General features: G+C 43.3%; 1 protein-coding gene across 3 annotated transcripts; it reads left to right on the top strand.

Annotated features, from left to right (window-relative positions):
• The first annotated feature begins 1385 nt into the window (after positions 1 to 1385).
• On the top strand, positions 1386 to 20973 carry sugt1 (SGT1 homolog, MIS12 kinetochore complex assembly cochaperone). Of its 3 annotated transcripts, none has more exons than XM_014191508.3 (13): positions 1386 to 1616; positions 1705 to 1753; positions 2397 to 2487; positions 2735 to 2804; positions 6949 to 7019; positions 7897 to 7950; positions 10600 to 10628; positions 11354 to 11373; positions 11578 to 11674; positions 15084 to 15191; positions 19559 to 19649; positions 19861 to 20033; positions 20149 to 20973. In XM_014191508.3, the coding sequence occupies exons 1-13, from the start codon at positions 1603 to 1605 to the stop codon at positions 20248 to 20250; spliced, it is 969 nt and encodes a 322-aa protein (XP_014046983.1). In that variant the 5' UTR covers positions 1386 to 1602; the 3' UTR covers positions 20251 to 20973. The 3 variants fall into 3 exon arrangements, with proteins under 3 accessions (XP_014046983.1, XP_014046980.1, XP_014046984.1); XM_014191505.3 differs by having other exon boundaries at positions 11351 to 11373; XM_014191509.3 differs by having other exon boundaries at positions 1471 to 1616; positions 1708 to 1753; positions 11351 to 11373.
• Positions 20974 to 22081: the final 1108 nt, after the last annotated feature.

Genomic DNA, 22081 nt, shown 5'->3' with positions numbered 1-22081 from the left:
AGCTGTTTTTCAGTCTCTCTGTCCTAGCTTTGATGCACCTGTACTGACCTCACCTTCTGGATGAGAGCGGGGTGATCAGGCTGTGGCTCGGGTGGTTGATGTCCTTGATGATCTTTTTGGCCTTCCTGTGACATCGGGTGCTATAGGTGTCCTGGAGGGCAGGCAGTGTGCCCTAGTGATGCGTTGGGCAGACCGTACCACCCTCTGGAGAGCCCTGTGGTTGCGGGCGGTGCAGTTGCCGTACCAGGTGGTGATACATCCCGACAAAATGCTCTCAATTGTGCATCTGTAAAGGTTTCTGAGGGTCTTAGGGACCAAGCCACATTTCTTCAGCCTCCTGTTGCGCCTACATACTGTACAGACAAGCGCCTACTTCACCACACTGTCTGTGTGGGTGGACCATTTCAGATTGTCAGTGATGTGTACGCCGTGGAATGGGGAATGGGGTGATGTATATAGGGCTCCCGAGTGGCGCAGCAGTCTAAGGCACTGCATCTTAGTGCTAGATGTGTCACTACGGACCCTGGTTTGATTCCAGGTTGTATCAAAACTGGCCGTGATTTTGAGTCCCATAGGGCGGCGCACAATTGGCCCAGCGTCGTCCGGATTAGGGTTTGGCCGGCGTAGGCTGTCATTGTAAAATAATAAATAATAAAAAATAATATAGGTGAAATGGGGTGGTGATTTGTATCTTTATGAAATAGTGGTGTATTGGGTGTAGGGTTAGTTTTTTAAAGTTTATATCACAAGTTTATATCACAAAATGTAACGTGACTGACCACACACTACCGCACAATAGGTGGCGGCATGCACAAACAAAATGTGCGAACGCCATAATACCGAAGAAGAAGAAGAAGAAGAAGAAGAAGAGAGAAGAAGAAGAAGAAGAAGAAGAAGAAGGGCAACATCAGCAGCAACTGCGACTACCCAGCTGACCGTTGACAGGCCCGCACTGCGCATGCCTGCTACACTGTGCTCCAATCCACTCACTGCACCACAGATAGAACAATGAGACAGATATTTCACTGGATGTTTAAATGTGAAGCATCCGCTTGGCCTTTCCACTCACTACCAATATGGTAGTGACAGGAAGCCCACTGGCGAGCAGTGGGAGAAGATTTTGGTCGACATTCAGCAAATGTTCTCATCGATTAAACATTTGGTCTCAATACAGGTTTATGTTCCCAAAACTAGAATCTGTTATGAACAGAGTGGATTAAGTTTAGCCAACTTTACCCTTTGCAAAAGTTTTTAAAAATCGCGTTGTTTAGAAGGAGTGCAATGGGGAATAGTTATTGCACACGCGCGCTTCACATAGCATGTGTTCCCTAACGGAAATATGCAGATGATGCTAGAACGCACCAATAGGATCTCGCTAGTTCGTGCTTGGCTCTGCTTGTTCTGCCCACTGGGGCTCATTTGTTACCATTGGAAATGACAGGCAGTGGTCTATCTTGGTTTACTTATACACATCTTTGACTGAACTATAGCGCAAGAGTTTAGGCTCCATTCTCCAGCATAGTTTCGTTTTCTGATTCCCATCTAGAACTTTCCAGCTAGCTAGTCTCTGCTCTTTCTCCCACGGACAACACTTCTTGCCCCATGGCATCCGAACGGCAAGTATATAAGCCACATTTTCGAGTATTTTGTCATAAATGTTTACTTATTCAAGAGGCTAACGTTAGCTTTGTTTTCTCATTTTAGCAGTTTCCCCGATAGCTTCATAGACGACAACCCACAGAAAGCTATCGAGGTAAACAACGGCTAGCTGGCTGTCAAACTAGAAAGAAAATATGAACTCGTTTTATTGAAAGTAAATTGCATCATTCTTGCTAGCTAAAGTTGTCATGGGTTTGGAAATGTTTTCATTAACTCTAACTAGATAGTTAACTAGATAGCCAGCGTCGAAAAGTGTATAGTTAGCTAACTAGCTAATCTTGTGCTAACTTTAGAAACTAATCTAACGAGAGAGCCAGTTAAGTTAGCCACACTATCGAACTATTTTGGTCTGAAACGACGTACTCTCAGTAGTTACTGAACTCCAGCAGTAGTGATATAGCTAGCTACTAGTATATGTGTACCGTCACAGGAGCTAGTTAGCTTCTTGGTTGTATCTTGTTGTACTAGCTAGCCAGTTAAGCTAATGTTAGCATAGCTAGCTAACTGGCTAACCACCTGCTGTACTGTACATCAGACATGTCTTGATTGTAGCTAACCACCTTACTAATGTGGGACTAAGAAGATTGTGTGCAGAAAGCCAAGTTAAATACTTGGGAACATAAAAATGTATCTAAACAATAGTCAACTTTAGCTAGTGGTCATAAACATGTTTTTTTCAATGTCAATTCAATTGACCCCAAGTTTGCCCATTTGATGTCACCGTCATTTCCCCACAGGAACTTAATGAAGCATTGGAAGTAAACTCGGACAATTCAGAATGGTTCTGCCAACGAGCCTATGCCCACCTCCAACTGAAAAACTACAGCTGTAAGTCTCTTATCCTAATACCCCCCCCAAGTACTGAAAAACTGATATCAGTCAGACAACCCTTAATCCTCCATTGACAAACTAAAACTCTAACCCTTGACTAACCTACCTAGCTTTACTGATTTTCTGAAATTGGTGATTTGTAGAATGATTTTAATTCAAGTGACTGACATGTTAGTTCCCTCATTTTGTCTTTGCTACAGAAACTTGAGCTATGTTTCTCATCTGAGTATATCTGTTTCTACAGGTGCTGTCGATGATGCCAAGAAAGCCCAGCAGCTCAACCCCAGTCTTGCTCTTGCCTTCATGAGAACAGGGTATGTGTGCAGAAGGAGTCTAGCTAGGGCTGTCGCTATGGCTTTAAAATCATATAATATAATTTTTTGTCAAACGTGTATATATATATATTTCCATTTTATTTGTTCTCTAAATAAGCTTTGTTGCGCAACTTAAAGATCAATACACTGCATTTCAGACAGTCAGAAATAATCAAATGAATTCAGGGCTTGTAAAATGATGCCTAGGATAACTGTAAGACCCACTACCAGGGCGGCAGGTAGCCTATGAATTAACATATGAATAAACATATGAATTAACACATGAAATCATGTAGTAACCAAAAAAGTGTTATACAAATCAAAATATATTTTAGAATCTAAGTAGCCACCCTTTGCCTTGATGACAGCTTTGCACACGCTTGGCATTCTCTCAACCAGCTTCATGAGGTAGTCACCTGGAATGCATTTCAATTAACAGGTGGGCCTTTTTTAATTTGTTGAATACATTTTCTTCTTAATGTGTTCAATTTGTTTAACACTTTTTTTGGTTACTACATAATTCCATATGTGTTATTTCATAGTTCTGTAGAAAATAGTAAAAATAAAGAAAAACCCTTGAATGAGTAGGTGTATCCAAACTTTTGACTGGTACTGTATATATCATTTATGTTATCAAAATGGTTTAACCAGCTATTTTGCAGTAATCACTGGCCTGGCTTTCAAGTCTATGAAAATGCCCTTTTTGTAACAAATTTAACCAGAACCATGCATAATGCACATCCACTAATAATGACAGCAATGTCTCACGCATAAGACCACCTGCTAGTGAGTAGCCAGCAATTTTGATATTTAAAGTCTCCAACTTGAATCTATTTGCTTGCTAACAAGGAAGAACAATTGAACTGTGGCGGACAGCCTCCTGTCCGTCTCAAACTGTTTGAACACTTTGTTTAGATGTTGAAATCAAGTGGATTACCAAGATAAATATATGGCCATCCCTGTGGCTCAGTTGGTAGAGCATGGTGTGTGCAACGCCAGGGTTGTGGGTTCGATTCCCACGGGGGGCCAGTACAAAAAAAAAGAAAATGCATTAAATGAAATGTATGCATTCACTACTGTAAGTCGCTCTGGATAAGAGCGTCTGCTAAATGACTAAAATGTAAATATGCTTATTTCTCAGAATGAGAATTAATTGCTAATTCCTTATATAAATGTGTCTTCTTATGCTCAATGCACATTTATAAAACACAGACTAGACAGCACATAACACTCTGGCTAAAATGCTGGTAGCGGTACTGCAATTCTGTGCGCATCAAAGAAAGGATTCATTTTCCACAATCATGTTCATTGATACTCCTGTCTTAGTAGGGTCTGCTCTGTTCTAAAATTGGGAGTTGAGACAAAAGGGGTATCGTTACAAAAGTTCTCCTTACAGTAAAATGTCTCAATGTGTTTTGGTGTCCATATGACCGATTTAAAAAAAAAAAAAAAAAAAAAAATAAAAAAAAAAATAAAAAAAAATTATATATATTTAAAAAAAATAATAATAATAATAATCAAATAAAAAAATGTATGTTGGACCAAACCTCAAATGCAAATAACTAGTTGGGAAACTGTTATCATAGAGGAAGAAGGTGATCTTTCGTTTGTTGTGAGTGGTGGGGGAGGGGCTTGTCTGTGTGCGAGGGGCAAGGTGCACAGAAGGAGCAAAGTAGACGAGACCAAAAAGACACGCTCATAGAAACAAACAAAAAATATTAAAACCTTGATTCTTGCAGCATTTTGGAATATTGCGCTAAAACATGAATTCAAATTAATATGAGATCACCCAGCCCAAAGTCTAGCCCATGACACCTGTCAAACAATGTCAATCGATCTGAATTGACATGCATTTATTTTGGCAGCTTGTGTTTTCTGGGGGGAAGGTCTAACTTTATTTCTGTCACTGTTGATTTAAATGACTACGAGGATGACTGCTTAAAGATGTTTTCAGAACACTAAGCACTGTTGTTGAACCTTGTACAGAAATGTGATGCGTTTTTCCTAATGAGTCAGAAAATCCATTTGGTTAAACTCAACTCCACCTCTCCCTTATATCAGGGGTCTTCAAACTTTTCTTGACCAGGGACCCCATCATACTTTAGCAAAAACCTATTTTTTTCAAGTCTTGTCTTATCAGGTGAATGGTGATCAACATTCTAAAATGAATAGATTTGCTACATAGTTTTTTGTTATTTAGACCTCCCCACATTATAATTGAATGAGTGTGTAAACTCTAATATAGCCTATTAGCTAGAAAGGTAACTCCAAACACATTTTCCCAAAGCGCAGCTGTTTCGCTGGTTAAAGTTTAGCCGTGTGTTGGCAAAAATGTATGTCAAAGTCAAGAAAGCTTGCCAGCGGCCGCAGTGGTAGCCTATTCGCGGATGCTTTTTCAAGGCCTGTGTCAGATACTCCAGTGAGTGTAGTTGGCTCAGTATTCATCTTTGAGAAATAATGTAATATTTTATTCTATTGCTAGGGATATTCATAAAAACATGAAAGTAAAAATGACTTTTTATACAGTGCATTTGGAAAGTATTCAAACCCCTTGACTTCTTCCACATTTTGTTATGTTACAGCCGTATTCTAACATGTTTTAAATAAATACACATTCATCAATCTACACACAATACCCCGTAATGGCAAAGCAAAAGCATGTTTTTTAGAAATTTTTACAACTGTATATGTATGTACTCAATTGAGCTCAGGTGCATCCTGTTTCCATTGATTGTCCTTGATGTTTCTTGGAGTCCATCTGTACTAAATTGAATTTATTGAACATGATTTGGAAAGGCACACACCTGTCTATATAAGGTCCCACAGTTGACAGTGCATGTCAGAGCAAATACCAAGCCACGAGGTCGAAGGAATTGTCCGTAGAGCTTCGAGACAGGATTGTGTCGAGGCACAGATCTGGCGAAGTGTACCAAAACATGTATGTACCATTGAAGGTCCCTAAGAACACAGTGGCTTTATCATTCTAAAATGGAAGAAGTTTAGAACCACCAAGACTCTTCCTAGAGCTGGCCACACGTCCAAACTGAGCAATCGGGGAAGAAGGGCCTTGGTCAGGGGGGTGACCAAGAATCCGATGGTCACTTTGACAGAGCTCCATAGTTCCTCTGTGGAGATGGGAGAACCTTCCAGAAGGACCACCATCTCTGCAGCACTCCACCAATCAGACCTTTATGGTAGAGGGGCCAGACGGAAGTCACTCCTCAGTAAAAGGCACATGACAGCCCGCTTGGAGTTTGCCAAAATAAACAAGAAACAAGATTCTCTGGTCTGATGAAACCAAGATTGAACTCTTTGGCCTGAATGCCAAGCATCACGCCTGGAGGAAACGTGGCACCATCCCTACGATGAAGCATGGTGGTGGTAGCATCATGCTGTGGGCATGTTTTTCAGCGGCAGGAACTGGGAGACTAGTCAGGATCGAGGGAAAGATGAACAGAGCAAAGTACAGAGAGATCCTTGATGAAAACCTGCTCCAGAGCGCTCAGGACCTCAGACTGGGGCGAAGGTTCACCTTCCAACAGGACAACAACCCTAAGTACACTGCCAAGGCAACGCAGGAGTGGCTTCGGGAGAGACCTGAAACTAGCTGTACAGCGATGCTCCCCATCCAACCTGACAGAGCTGGAGAGGATCTGCTGAGAAGAAGGGGAGAAACTCCCCAAATACAGGTGTGCCAAGCTTGTAGCGTCATACCCAAGAAGACACAAGGCTGTAATTGCTGCCAAAGGTACTTCAACTGAGTAAAGGATCTGAATACTTATGTAAATGTGATATTTCCGTTTTTTTTAATTTTTAATACATTTGAAAAATATTCAAGCTTGTTTTTGCTTTTGTTATTATGGGCTATTGTGTGTAGATAGATGGGGGGGGGGGGGGGAACGATGTCATCAATTTTAGAATAAGGCTGTAACATAACAATGTAGAAAATGTCAGTCTGAATACTTTCCGAATGCACTGTATATATTTTAATTTTTTCGCTGACCCCGTGCAGTACCTGGCCACGGACCACCGATTTGAAAACCACTGCCTTATATGTCAAACTTAAATTGGTTGTCAGTTTTCCCCAGGTTTTTTGTTGTTGTTGGTCTGCTTCTGATAACATCCCTGTCTCCCCTCCCTGCAGAATGGCAGAGTTCCACCTGAACCACTTCGAGTCGGCACATGCTGCCTTCAGTCAGGGACACAGCCTGGACGGTGAGGTCTGCTGAGGGGACCTGTGAAGCACCTACCACCTAGACACCTCCTTACCCACTTAATCCCAAATCGACTGCTAGCCCATATCCTTAGACATTTTATGTATATCTAAAAGCTAAATATATTATTGGTAATAGAAATATAGTAACAGCTCTTGGCCTCTGATATGTTAGGTCAGTGGTATTCAATTTTTTATTTCAGCGGGGACCCCATTTTCTTTTAGCCCAAAGTTTTTTTTTTTTATGCAAGAATTTCTTGTGACCCCAGCCCAAATCTAATGACAACCTTCAAATCGATACATTTTCATTTTCATATCTTATCAAAATGAAAATAAATCAATACATACATTCATACCTTGAACACACCTACAGTGTTTTTTTGCGTAAAATGGTACGCAGCATCATCTGGATTTGTGTGCAACAAAAGTTCAACATTCACCTTCTGCTACCATTTCTGTCAAGCAGTCTACGCATACAGTTTGATGCATACGTTCGATTTATCCAACGTATGCACCACACTGCAAGGCAAACGCAGCGTTCCATTGGAAATGAATGTACTTCTGGTGTACCATGACACTGTCGGTGTGATCGAGGCATTACTCAATATTTAATTTCTAATTATTTTTATATATAAAAACAATCTGTGCTTTTAATTTGTACTATTAAATATTTATTCGATTGGGGTCACCAAAATTATACTTTCTTAAATACTTCTGGGTTAGGTGAAATATTAGCTGTATTGCTTATCTTCTTGTCTGTTTGAATCTACAGAAGTCTATGTGGCTATGGGTATTTGTAATTCCTCAGTGCAGTTGTGTTCAAACTGGTTGAGATTGTCTGAACCCTAACAGTGTGTTTGTTCTCCCTGTGCTCCACAGGCTCCGATAACACTTTCCAAATGTGGATCAAACGCTGTGAGGAGATGATGGAGAGTAAGTAGGATCTGCTTTCGTACCTCAACCGCCATAATGAAAATAAGTCCCTGACTTTGTGCAATCCGGGTCACGTTTTATAAAAACGTTTTTTTTTAAATCTAAGTACTGTGTATGCAGTTGAAGTCGGAAGTTTTACATACACCTTAGCCAAACACATTTAAACTCAGTTTTTCACAATTCCAGACATTTAATCCTAGTAACAATTCCCTGTCTTAGGTCAGTTAGGATCACCACTTTATTTTAAGAATGTGAAATGTCAGAATAATAGTAGAGAATTATTTATTTCAGCTTTTATTTCTTTCATCACATTCCCAGTGGGTCAGAAGACCTTCAGGCATTTGGAAATTGCTCCCAAAAATGAACCAGACTTGTGGAGGTCTACAATTTATTTTCTGAGGTCTTGGCTGATTTCTTTTGATTTTCCCATGATGTCAAGCAAAGAGGCACTGAGTTTGAAGGTAGGCCTTGAAATACATCCACAGGTACACCTCCAATTGACTCAAATGATGTCAATTGGCCTATCAGAAGCTTCAAGAGCCATGACATCATTTTCTGGAATTTTCCAAGCTGTTAAAAGGCACAGTCAACTTAGTGTATGTAAACTTCTGACCCACTGGAATTGATACAGTGAAATAATCTGTCTGTAAACAATTGTTGGAAAAATTACTTGTCATGCACAAAGTAGATGTACTAACCGACTTGCCAAAACTATAATTTGTTAACGACATTTTGTGGAGTGGTTGAAAAATGACTTTGAATGACTCCAACCTAAGTGTATGTAAACGTCTGAGCTGACAAATATAATCAATGAATTGGACAGCGAAGCAAACATTTGTGGATTTGGCTCTACTCCAGTTTTGTTTTTTCTTTCGGTACATTAACTTCAAACAGCTGAGAAAACAATATTTTTGGTTATGGAAAGGATATTTCACAGAAATTTAGACGGTACAATGATTCTCTACACTATACTTGCTTGTTTTGTCAAACTGAAATAATGCATAGTATCAGAATTTTAGCATCTGGGAAATGGCAGAGAAATTTCTGCTAAATTTGTTCCCCAATTTTCTTTTTTAAGAATTCAAATAGGGGTACAAGATGCATAAATAATTCTCATTTCAAAACAGTACAACATAAGTTTGACAATACCCTCAAATAAAAGGTGACAGACATTCTGTAGTGTCGCCTCATGAAACATCTGATCTCAAATCCAAAATTCTGGAGTAGAACTGGATGCATAGAAATATTGCACATAGAATAGATCTACTGCTTCTTAGACTTGCTTTCAGTGAGACTGACAGATCTATAACATTTCTATATGAATTTGGTCGAGTCGCCCAAAAAGTTACATATTGCAGCTTTAAAGTAGTCAAACATTTAGTATTTGGTCCCATATTCCTAGTACGCAATGACTACATCACACTTGTGACTCTATGGCCTTGTCGGATGCATGTGCAGGTTGTTTTCGTTGTTCGATTAGGTTTTCGCCTAATACAAACTAGAAAATGTATTGTTATTTTGGAGTCACTTTTATTGTACATAAGAATAGAGATGTTTCTGAACACTTCATTAATGTGGGTGCTACCTCGATTATGAATAATCATGAATGAGTTGTGAATAATGAGAAAGTTAAAGATCATACCCCTCAAATTGCTGACCTCCCCTGTTATTGGTAAAAATGGGGGGGGGGGTTTATGTACTGTCACCTCGTGAAACATTTTATCTAAATCCAAAATGCTGGTGATTTCAGCTTCACTGTTCAAATAGAGAGGGAGGGGAATGCATCTCCAACATCAAAACTCTAACCCTGTACTAGCCAAACTCTTCGTTAGCGAATGTGTGTGTGGTTGTCATCGTCTGAGGGTTTAAATTGAACCTGTTTGAATCGCATGAATAATTTAGGTCTCTCTGGGGTGGGGGGGGAGGCCTTGCCTCGGATCAACCCCAGTAAACATCCAAACACACACGCATCCATTGCGTGTTGGGCTCTCATTCTAAACAGCCCATGTGACCCCCCCCCACCCCACCCATGCATACCAAAATACAGACGCACGCACATACAGATGTATAATACAGATTCAAAAGCACATTCAATTCACGCACATTGTTGCACAAGTGCACCAACACACCTCAGTCCTCCGTTGCCATACCCTGGCCTTACCCTGTGAGTTCTCTCATGTCTCTTTCATGTGTGAAGTGACAGTGTTTACCGCTAGGCGCTTCAGCTTGACGCCCCCACACATCAAAACGGGGTGTGCATCTGGTGATATCACACACACACACACACCCCCCCCCCCTCCCTGTTCCCTTTTCAAACGCGACCTCATTTAGACAACATTAATGCTCCGTCTCATCCCTGCCCTCTTCCCCTTTTATCTCCTCTTTCCTTTTCTCTCCTTCTCCCTCTCTCGCTATTTATTTTTCTCCCTCCCCCTCTACTGGCCTCCCTCTGCCACCTCCCTCTAATGAAAGCAGTGCATAATGTAACAGACATAACTGGTAAATACAGATCAGGCCTGTTTAGCCTCAGAGGGTAAACAAACTGCCTCTGAGATCTCACAGGGAGATGTGTGTGTTTTTTCTGGCCTGTTAATCTATGAGTAAGTGGAAACTGGCTGACTATACTATTCCTTTTCCTCTCCTTTGCAGTGGCCAATCAGAATGGAAAGGAGAACAAGGTAAGTGCTAATGACGACTTTGGACGTTGCTACCATTATTCTATATCTGTTCCATTATGCCATCTGTGACAGCCTCAATGGCACTGCCCAAGCGATCTCCATTTTGAGGTAGTACATTTTTCTTCTTCACGATTGGCTGATCCGTCCTGATGACCCGTTGGACATGACTCCCAACAGGGTCACCAGGAGGGATCAGCCAATGAAGTTGGAAGTCCCACCCAGTTCACGACATTCAAATGGTGGAAGCCCTCAGTTGCGCTGCCCAATGCCAAAACACCCTTTTGGCCACTAGAGGCCTCTATCATTCTCTCTAATGTCCACATACCTTTAGACCACATGTGCCAAACTCATTCCATGGGGGGGGGGCTGAGTGTCTGCTGGTTTTCGCTCCTCCCTTGTACTTAATTCGACGAAATAAGGTCACTAATTAGTAAGGGACTCCCCTCACCTGGTTGTCTGTCTTAATTGAAAGGTAAAACCAAAAACCCACAGACACTAGGCCCTCCATGGAAAAAGGTTGACACCCCCCTGCCTTCTGGCTTTCAGTTCCACTCTCCGCCTCATGGGGGCAGTGTTACACTCAGTATTTCAGACCGTATTCCGTCTGGTCTAACGGCTAAAGCTCATCATTAAACCCTCTTTTTTTTTTCTTCTCTCTCTCGCTTGTTTTGTGTGTTTTGTTTAAACTTTCTCTCTCTTCCTGGGATGACTGGATTCCCCAGCAGACACCGACGCCACACATTAAGTAAGTACAGTTCATGCTGAGTCGCAAATGGCACCATATTCTCTACATAGTGCACTACATTTGGAATACCTATGACCCTGGTCAAAAGTAGTGTACTATATTGGGAATAGGGGGCCATTTGGGATGCACGCTACGTGTGCAGGAAGGTGGATAACTTGTTCCTACTCTTCAGGGCCAACCTGTACTAAGTGTTTATGTCCTCAGGCATGACTGGTACCAGACAGAGTCTCAGGTCATCGTCACCATCATGGTGAAAAATGTGCCTAAGGATGGGGTCAACATCAACTTCGACGAGAGACAGGTACACACACACACACACACACACACACACACACACACACACACACACACACACACACACACACACACACACACAGGTCAGTGTAAGAATCTCTTGAGGAGAGGGAGCATGACAGTTCTAAACTGTCAGAAGTGCTGCCAGAGTATCAGCTGCCCAGTACTGTAGTCACTGAGGAAGCTAACTCTAGACATGTCTATTTCTCATCTTATTTACACCGACTTTAGAAATATAAACTCAACATGTAATGTCTTGGTTCCATGTTTCGTGAGCTGAAATAATAGATCCAATAAATGTTCCGTACGCACATAAAAGCTTATTTCTCTCAAATGTTGTGCATTAATGAGTTTACATCCCAGTTAGTGAGCATTTCTCCTTTGCCAAGATAATCCATCCAACTGACAGGTGTGGCATATAAAAAGGCTGATGAGGAGGATTATGGAATGACAGAGAGGAAAGGCGGGAGAGTCGTCTTCCCAGAGGTGGGGTGTGGGGGTAGATTAGTAACAATGGAAGGTTGTTAGGCTTGGGCGGTATCCAGATTTTTTTTCTCATCCTATGATTTACAATATTACCGGCATAGCACTTTTCTTGCTAAAAAGGCAAGAAGTCTATTACCAGAATGCTAACAATATTAGCACAAACTAATAGCAAAATCACATAGATGCTAAAAGCTAATAAGCGGGAAACAAACGTAAACTAATTGCAAAGACAATCAAATCAGCTCATAAAGTTATACAAGAATAGCTAGTGAATGTCATTTCCGGTGAGTGTGGACGTTTACAAGCGACAGTGATCGAGAGGAATTGTGCAAATGAACAAAATTGTGATGCATGCTTTTCTGAAGGAAGTGCAGGATGTGTACATAGGGGAGAAGAACAGAGGGGGGAAAAAACACTAGTAGGAAGCACAGGGGGAAAAAATGGCAACTGTGCGCCACACAACAGACTCGCTGATATATGTGCTATGGACCCACCAGCTCCCGCTTTCTCCCATTGTGCTATTTACAAACAAACACGTCACTGGTTCAACTGTTCTGGGGGAACTACGGTAAGCTCCATAATGTGACCTGTGAAATGAAGAACGCAATCTGCTTTATCTCCTAACGTATTGCTGAAGTTGACTGCAGGTATTAACTGAAACAGTAGCTACATATTAAAATGTACTGAAAAATAGTTTTGACAGTATTGAAAAGCCATCCTGTGGCGCTTTCCAATACCCCGGTATACCGCCCAAGCCTAGTTCTCTCTGCTGAGGTCCCCCTACAGGAGAGCAGCTCTCTCTGATACACACAGAGAGATGCCTGATTCCAGTTCCTCATCCTGTTCCCTTCCTCTGCCCTCGCCCACTCTTTCTGTTCTGAGAATAGTTGGGGAGGTGTTATTAGGGCTAATGAGATAGCTAGGAGGCTTGCCCTCCAGAGGATGTATGGCAGGGATGCTGTAAGGGATACGCCAAATAAAAATGAGTCACTTACTTTTTTTTATTATTCTTCACATTTTCAAACAGTCAATTTTATATTTTCCAACGGGGCTATACATTTGGGTGAGATTTTTTTTTTCTCGTCGGAGTAGCCTCGTTTCACTGGCAAAAAAAAATCTAATTTAAACCATCTAGTGTTCAGCGAAATTACACAATGTCAAATCCAGGTAGCCTAGTCAAATAATTAACATCCAGTCACATTAACCGTTACTCTCTCACGGGAATTCCACTAACGGTCCGTATGTAGCCAAACTTAGCTGCTGCTCATGTTGGTATCTGTACTGATGGCTCAAAAGCCATGACAGGGAGACATATTGGAGTGGTAAATCGCGTGCAAGCAGTTGCTCCCGACACCACTTGGGTACACTGCAACATCCACGAGAGGCTCTTGCTGCCAAAGGAATGCCTGACAGCTTGAAAGACGTTTTGGACACTACAGTGAAAATTGTTATCTTTGTTAAAGCAAGGCCCCTGAACTTGTATATTTTCTGCACTATGCAATAATATGGGCAGCGACCATTTTACAACATACTGAAGTGCGCTGGTTATCAAGGGGCAAAGTATTGACACGTTTTTTTAATTGAGAGATACGAGCTTAGTTTTCTTTTACTGGCCATAATTTTCACTTGTCTGACCGCTTGCATGATGACGAGTTTCTCACACGACTGGGCGATCTGAACCTAGGATTACAGGGACTCCAACTATATTCAATGTGCGGGACAAAATTGAGGCTATGATTAAGAAGTTGGAGCTCTTCTCTGTCTGCATTAACAAGGACAACACACAGGTCTTTCCATCGTTGTATGATTTTGTGTGTGCAAATGAACTCAAGCTTAAGGACAATGTCAAATGTGATATAACGAAGGACCTGAGTGAGTTGGGTGCCCATTTATGCAGCTACTTTCCCGAAATGGATGACAAACAACTGGATTGGTTATCCCTTTCATGCCCTGCCTCCAGTCCACTTACCGATATCTGAACAAGAGAGCCTCATCGAAATTGCAAACAAGCAGTCCTGTGAAAATGTAATTTAATCAGAAACCACTGCCAGATTTCTGGATTGGGCTGCGCTCAGAGTATCCTGCCTTGGCAATCGCCCATGTTCAGACACTGATGCCCTTTGCAACCACGTACCTATGTCAGAGTGGATTCTCGGCCTTCACTAGCATGACAACTAAATACAGGCACAGACTGTGTGTGGAAAATGATTTAAGACAGACTCTCTCCAATACAAACCAACATTGCAGAGTTATGTGCATCCTTTCAAGCACACCCTTCTCCTGTGAGTTATTCACAATTTTCAATGAACAACGAAGGTTTTATATGTAAAATTATTGATTATTATTATTTGTGCCCTGGTCCTATAAGAGCTCTTAGTCACTTCCCACAAGCCTGGTTGTGACAACACACTCATTCTTATGTTGAATAAATGTAGTGTGTGTGTGTGTGTGTGTGTGTGTGTGTGTGTGTGTGTGTGTGTGTGTGTGTGTGTGTGTGTGTGTGTGTGTGTGTGTGTGTGTGTGTGTGTGTGTGGGGCAGGCTTACAATGATGGCAAAAAAAAACATTTGAGAGTGCGCTGACCCTGGTGCTAGAGGGGGTACGCAGCTGAAGGTTGAATGTTTGAAGGTGTACGGGACTATTAAAAAGTTTGAGAACCACTGCTGTAAGGGGTATCACACACACACACACTCACTCCCTTTGGGCCCAGCTATGCCCCCAGGGGTGCCTGTAAGCTCAGATCTAGGAACAGTTTACCCTCCCCAAGTCTAAATCCTCAATCGAAGAAAGAAAGCCCAACTGATCTAAGACCAGCACTAAACCCCCTCGGGGTGAATTTGAACATCCTATCCCCACTCCTTTATAATGGTCTGCAGTGGAGGATGTGTGTGTGTGTGTGTGTGTGTGTGTAACGTGTGTTTCTATCTGTAGTTGTCGGCGGTGGTGAAGCTTCCGTCGGGGGGGGACTTCAGCCTGACTGTGAACCTGCTGCATCCCATCGTCCCCCAACACAGCACCTTCAAGGTCCTCTCCACTAAGGTAAAACTCCATACTCCTCAGCCTGTCATATCATTTGCCTCAAGAACTGAGAAAATGTTCCCACAGGTGAAATGTGTGTAAAACCACAGTCCTCAAGGTTCTATGCAGTCCCCAGGAACCCTTAGAAATGTGATTTAAACACAGCAGGTTAACCAGAGAATGACCAGACTGGAATGTGATAATTAACCATTAGTGGCGCAGAAAGACTAGGAGGAGGAGAATCCTCTTTAATACAGCCCTGACTGGGTCAACACACACACACACTAGAACTCTGCCCTGTGAGAATTAACAAGCTCTGCAGTTGTAACTAATTATGGCTGATAATGAGTGGGAAGGGCACGTCTTATTGTTCACAAATTAGGGAGTATGTAGTGTATAGTAATTAGTGCGTAGGCATCTCTCCATGCTTTTTCTTACTCACTCCCACTTTATTATGTTGGAAGCGACACAGAAGCCTGTGGTCAAATCCTTCAGAATGTGAAAATGCACTATTGTTATTGTGTATTCATGACAAGTTTGAAAAGGTCTCTGCATGTGTGGCACAAGCTTGAAATGGATACAGTGAGTGTGGCTGTTTTGAAACGAAGTGTGTGTGTGTGTGTGTGTGTGTGAGAGACTCATCCTGTGCGTGTGTGTGAGAGACTCATCCTGTGCGTGTGTGTGAGAGACTCATCCTGTGCGTGTGTGTGAGAGCGACTCATCCTGTGCGTGTGTGTGAGAGAGACTCATCCTGTGCGTGTGTGTGAGAGAGACTCATCCTGTGCGTGTGAGAGAGGCACTCAACTCATCCATCTAGTGTGCGTTGGGAATCTGGGCATGGGTGCAGTCTGTTGGGACTCGTTTGGGCCGTGAGATGGTGCTCAGTCTAACGAGACGGCGGGACATGCCCCACCCACGGCACAACAGGGGGAGGTTGACAGAGACCCGAGTGAAGAGGAGATGATTTGGTAGTCCGACAAGACATGCAGCCTCTAGCTAAGCAGAGAGTAAAGGAGATGGAGGGACACAGAAAGAGAGGGAGAGGAGGAATAGAATATAGTAAGGTGAGGAAGAGAAGAGGTTATTGCTGAGAGTTCCTGCCACCCAATGCCAAAACTAGTTTCCACCATCGAGAGAGGACGTAGCCCCTCTCCATACTCCCATACATACGCTCATTCGCAGTTCGCCATGGCAACATCAGGCACTGCATACCAGAGGTGCACGTGTGTTGAAGCTCAAACAAAGACCCAGTCTTAGAACAGGAAGAGGAGGGGAAAAGAGGGGCAGATGACTGCCTAAGAGACACACACACACACACACACACACACACACACACACACACACACCACACACACACCCCCCCCCGGTTGTCATCGGACCTGGGTTCAAATCCATGTCTATTTTGTTATTTAAAACTTATGTGTATTTGAGTATATTCTGATAATGTGGCCCGAATCAACTACTTCTGTTGGAAGTATTTAAAAAATAATTTCCTATAAATAGCCTACTGTTTGAAAGTATTTTAAAATACTTTTTTCAAATGCCTGGGTTATATCCATGGGAGTGTATTTGAGTCGGTGTGTTTGAGCATTTTCAAATTCTTTCCAAATACATTCCAAAATTCAACTACTTGTCTTTTTTTAAATGGTCGTCGTACATGCACACAAACTTAATCTTGTGCGTAATACACACACACACACACACACACACCCCCCCCCCCCCCCCCCCCCGCACACAAGTCAGTCTTAAAGGAAGAGAAGGGGATGGAGTTTGGGGAGGGAGAGAAGTGAGTTTAGGCCCCCTCCACTCCCACAAAGCCCTGTCTGTTCCCTGGTCCACAGGGCTCCACAGGCTCTCATGGTCCTACACACACAGAGAAATATAGAGAATGTACACATGTCAAACACAATGTCACTTACTGTATATGTATAACTTTTCTTATACACAGTATTCACACTCAGACATGACACGAGGACAAATGCGCACACTAAACACATCAGTCGATGGTTGCATTCCTTTCCACTAGGCACACTGAGAGACTTTAGCTGGTCTCTGAACAGGTGAACTGTGTGTGTGTGTGTGTGTGTGTGTGTGTGTGTGTGTGTGTGTGTGTGTGTGTGTGTGTGTGTGCGCGAGTGTGTGTGTGTGTGTGTGTGTGCGAGTGAGCTGAGATGATTTGACGCTTCTCTGACTTCATTTTAGCCATGCAGCATCCTGGTATGAGCAAGCGTCACAGAGACCCACCAGAAGAGACCCAGGGCGAACCTGTCCCTAACTAACTACTCTGTGTGAGTCCAAGGGCTTTGCACTAGTCAGACTAATGACACCAACTGCAGTACTCACTGTGTTTTTTTTCCCTTTCCCCAATGGTGGTTTACTTTCACTGCTTTCTTCAGAGGACACTTAGGAAGGGATACTAGGCTGTACTATGCACAGTTGCGCGTACAGGAAACACACTTAACACTCTTGTGCCGTTGTGCCGTCTTCACGTAGTATCGGTAATGCTTGGTGCTGTATGTGTGTTGGTTCATTCTGTGTGTGTGTGTGTGTGTGTGTCGTGCACACACGCCCTCGTCAGTGCTACCCTCTCTGACCTCCTCCCGTCGTCGGCTATGAGGCATTCTAACCCGCGGGGTCGCCATGACAACAGGGAGCCAATTACACACCAGAGTGTTTGATCAGAACGGAAGGGTAAACACACACGCGCCCGCACACTCGCTCTGCTCCGAACTCCTCTCTTCTCTGTGAATAGATAACATACAGCCTCCCTCTGTAATTTCCATGCCTGTCAGCCTCCCTCGCCAGACTGTTCCTATTTTTATTTATTTATTTGTTAAGTTGCTTTTTAAAATCTTCTCTGCTGTAATCTAAAGTAGGGGCTACTTTGTGAAGGGCTGAGATGGGAGACTCTTTGTATGTGGATTTGTATGTGGAGGGGAGGGGGTGTGTGTGTGTGTGCATATGTTGTATAAGACGGGGGCGGGTGAGTGTAGGACAGGGGGGGACTTCGGTGGGGGTAAAAGCACGTGGGACTGGTGACATGGGACACAGGGACTCAACTCCCCCTCTGAGAGACTGACAGGCGTGTGTGTGTGTGTGTTGCTCAGTATGGCCCCTGGGAGCTGTGGGTGGTGGTCCTGTATGTGACGGTGCTGTCACATCCCTTTAAGACCCAGCCCCTCGCCTGCCACGTCCCTTTAACACGCAGAGACACAGATGTGGCAGCAGATTAATGTTGTATAGCCCCCCAGCACACACTCTGCATGGGCACAGACTGCACCAGTTATCACCACACTCACTCACTCTCTGTGTGCACATAAGAGCATAAAAACCTCCCTGGCACTGCAAGGGGTCTGTGTGTGTCTGCCTTGTCTCCCAGCCCATTCCCCTACACTGTACACCAAGGTTGACTAGGTCGGTGTCTGCAGGCAGGTGTTGGGTTTTAAATATTCAATGAAGAAGGGCTCCATGTGAACATCAGTTAAGCATGGTTGAGCATTCAGTCCTAAGATTTCAGGTGTTTAGTCTTGGGTTAGTATTGAGCTCATCTATTAGTCGTGTGTGTGTGTGTGTGTGTGTGTGTGTGTGTGTGTGTGTGTGTGTGAGCGAGCAAGCCTCTTGATGCTCTGGCGTCTGCTCCTGATTCGTTCATGAATGAAACATCCCTTAACGCAACAGAGCAGAAATTGTATTTTAATTGCGTCATGCCAGCGCCCCCCCCCCCCCACGCTATAACTCTGTCAAACTTCTGTCTCTAAACACACACACACACACACATGCTCTCTCTCTCTCTCTCTGCGCACACACACTTAAATACATACACACACACACACACACAAGATGATGGGGGGGGGGGGGGGGTACTGGAGAACTCGGCAGCTTAAGTGTCCCACTGGTATGAGGCCTGTCACTGCAGCTCGCATGTGGTGGCGGCTGTCCTCTCTCTTCTTCTCGTCTCCTCTCCTCCGATGTAATGATCCATCCAGAAATGTGTGTTCCTGCCACTGGTCGACAGACAGATAGCTCTCACCCCCACACACACACACACACACACACACACACACACACACACACGTACGTTGAGCTGATCTGATCACACACTATCCGACCCCTCGAGCTGACAGATGTCTCGTTAGCACTCTGTCTGTCAGGAAGATTTGGGAGTGAGCTGTGCCCCCGCATATCACTGTCTCTCTCTGCCGTGAGCTGATCCCACCATTAAAAGAGACTGGTGAGCGCTGAGCTAGCGTCTTCTGATCTCATGTGTTGAGCCCTATATAGACGTAACGATAACTAAAGACATTGGCTTCGCTCTCTCTCTCTCTCTCCTTGCTCTCCACGCCCTCTTCCTCCACTCTCCTCTCTCTTCCCCCTTCTCTTTTTCTCAGGTGGAGATTAAAATGAAGAAGACGGAGGGGATCAGGTGGGAGAAACTGGAGGGTGAAGGACAGGAGCCCAGCGTCAAACACTTCACCCCCAGTGAGTACCTCTCTCTCTCACACGTGCACACACACACAGTTTCCTCTGCTCTCTCTCCTTTACACATATACCAGTCATACCGCTAAATAAATACATTTTTAACAATATTTATTTTTACAGCATTTGGTTTGTACTACTGAAAGCCCCCTCTCCTGTGTTGACCAGTACCCATGATAACCGCCTCTCCCTCTAAACATGTGTTCCTGTTCAGACCAGTACCCGTCTTCGTCCCACTCCAGCCGTAACTGGGACAAGGTGGTGGTCGACATCAGTGAGGAGGAGAAGAAGGAGAAACTGGAGGGAGACGCAGCGCTCAACAAACTCTTCCAACAGATCTACGGGGACGGCACCGACGAGGTCAAACGGGCCATGAACAAGTCCTTTGTGAGTGTTTATATATACACACTCTTGCACACGGAGAGAAATGTAGTTTATTTTTTTATTTTTTTATTTTATTTTTTTATTGCACTATCACTGACTTACACTCCTCCCCCTGTAGATGGAGTCAGGTGGTACAGTCCTGAGCACCAACTGGACGGACGTGGGGAAGAGAACGGTGGAGATGAGCCCTCCAGACGACGTGGAGTTTAAGAAATACTGAAGAACCAGAGGGGTGTCTCTCTCGCTCTCTCTGTACTACACAGTCCTACGCTCCCCCTCTCTGCCTCATGGACTGCCCCATATCTCCTCTACCCCAACACACACACACTCCTCATCCCAGGCAGTCTGTCAATATTGCTTTCTCCCGGCCAACTCTCTCCGTTCTCTCTTTGCCGCCAAAACCCACCTTTTCCAACACCTCCCCCTTCCAGTCTGTCTGTCAATATTGGTTTTTAGAGCTTTGGTGATTCTCAGCAGCAATCCAGAAACCACTATTTACCCTCATTAAACCATTCTCACATTCAATGAAGACTGTCATAGATATATCAATCTGTCTTTCCTAGATCTCATAGAAACAGTAGGAATCATCCGCATGGTCAGTTCTGGCTGTTTGATGGTTAACCTGGTTAAAGGCGGTGATGAGTTGAAACAGAAACCCTTTTCACCTCTTCTTGTGTCTCAGCAATGGCCGGTTCTTGTTTTCAAAGCCTGTCGTTTTTCTGGGGTGGATTGGAGGTTGGAAATGTTTCTATCGTCTCATTCACTGCTTTTATGAAAAATGAATAACCTTTTTTTTTTTTTTTTCTGTTCACTCGTAGAATAATTTCTTTTTCCACATCAGCAGCAATACAGTCATGAAATGGAAGTCTGGAGTCTTAATTTCCTTTTCCTCAATGTGATTCAAACTTCAATGTAAATAAATGGTTTATTTTCTGGATCACAATTTTGAGTTTTACTGTGTTTAGTGTTGAGACCTGAAGAAAGCTAGCATCGCCAATCCCCAAACACGCTTCTCGTACCGTTTTGATCTACTGTATTAGAGAAGGCATAGACCTCATCCTCTCACACACGCTCCGCTTCTCTCTGCTACGAGTGGGCGTTGCGTAAAAGAAGCAGGGGAGCATTAATATGCATCTGCCTGCCTGCTATCCGCATCATCAACTCTCACACCTAGTTAAGTTTTAAACTCATACTCACTCACACACCCCTTCCTCACTGACTTGTGTTAGATTCATTGCACATCGTTTCATCTCTCGTGACAATCCAAAACTGTTTGTGGCTTCGGATATAACTGCATCACACACACACACGCTGCCCCCCTCCCATACCCCTGCCTGAAGCTGCTCTCCTGACATCAAAAGGAGCAAAGCACTTTGCATCGTGGGTAAGATCAGAGCGTGACGGCTGCATAGTCTTTTAGTCTCATTATAGCCTCCCAGACCTCTCAAACTCTCTGCTGCGCTCCAGTTTTTTTTACCTTATTGATCAACTTCTGCGTTTGGTATAAACTCCAGTGTGTGTTTGCATGTACATACGGCTGCTTGTGTAAGTGTGCCTGCATGCGTACAGTATGTATAGTATCATTGAACTCTGCTGTTGAACCATATTCTACAGTAGACTAATTTGCTTTGTACAGTATGGATTGTCTTATCTTTTGAGGTCAGTACATTACTGAACTAATGCGCTACTACGATATAGTGATGAAAAAATGATGCATTATATGATTACTTAAAATACCATTTATTCATTGAATTTGCACTTTGAAATAGTTATTTAATGCTGATGGAGAATACCAGACAGTGTACAGTAGATGTTAGTAGGCCCTATTTCTGGAGAAGCTGTTGGGAAATGAGTAACAGCGGTCGGGAGGACAGAAACATTTCTCACTAGCATGATGAGTAGCTACAGACACACAGTTGACCGTCTAGTCCGACTCATTTACTTTAACTTCTGCCTACAGAATACTTGTTATTTCTTACGTTTATTTCTGTCAAAAGGCAAAGGAAAAACTGAAAGGTAAGTTTACACATCACTATTCGTCATGTCAGTCA

This window comes from Salmo salar, chromosome 03 (genome assembly GCF_965601325.2).
Source record: "Salmo salar chromosome 03, fSalSal1, whole genome shotgun sequence".
In the NCBI taxonomy this organism is placed as follows: Eukaryota; Metazoa; Chordata; class Actinopteri; order Salmoniformes; family Salmonidae; genus Salmo; species Salmo salar.
This window is presented reverse-complemented; position numbering and strand designations above follow the sequence as displayed.

What these genes read in the sequence shown, in the direction of transcription:
- sugt1 (XM_014191505.3), top strand. An exon ending in CCAACTGAAAAACTACAGCT is followed by an intron (nt 2,488 to 2,734) that starts GTAAGTCTCTTA and finishes CTGTTTCTACAG; the next exon opens with GTGCTGTCGATGATGCCAAG. An exon ending in CGTCAAACACTTCACCCCCA is followed by an intron (nt 19,650 to 19,860) that starts GTGAGTACCTCT and finishes GTTCCTGTTCAG; the next exon opens with ACCAGTACCCGTCTTCGTCC.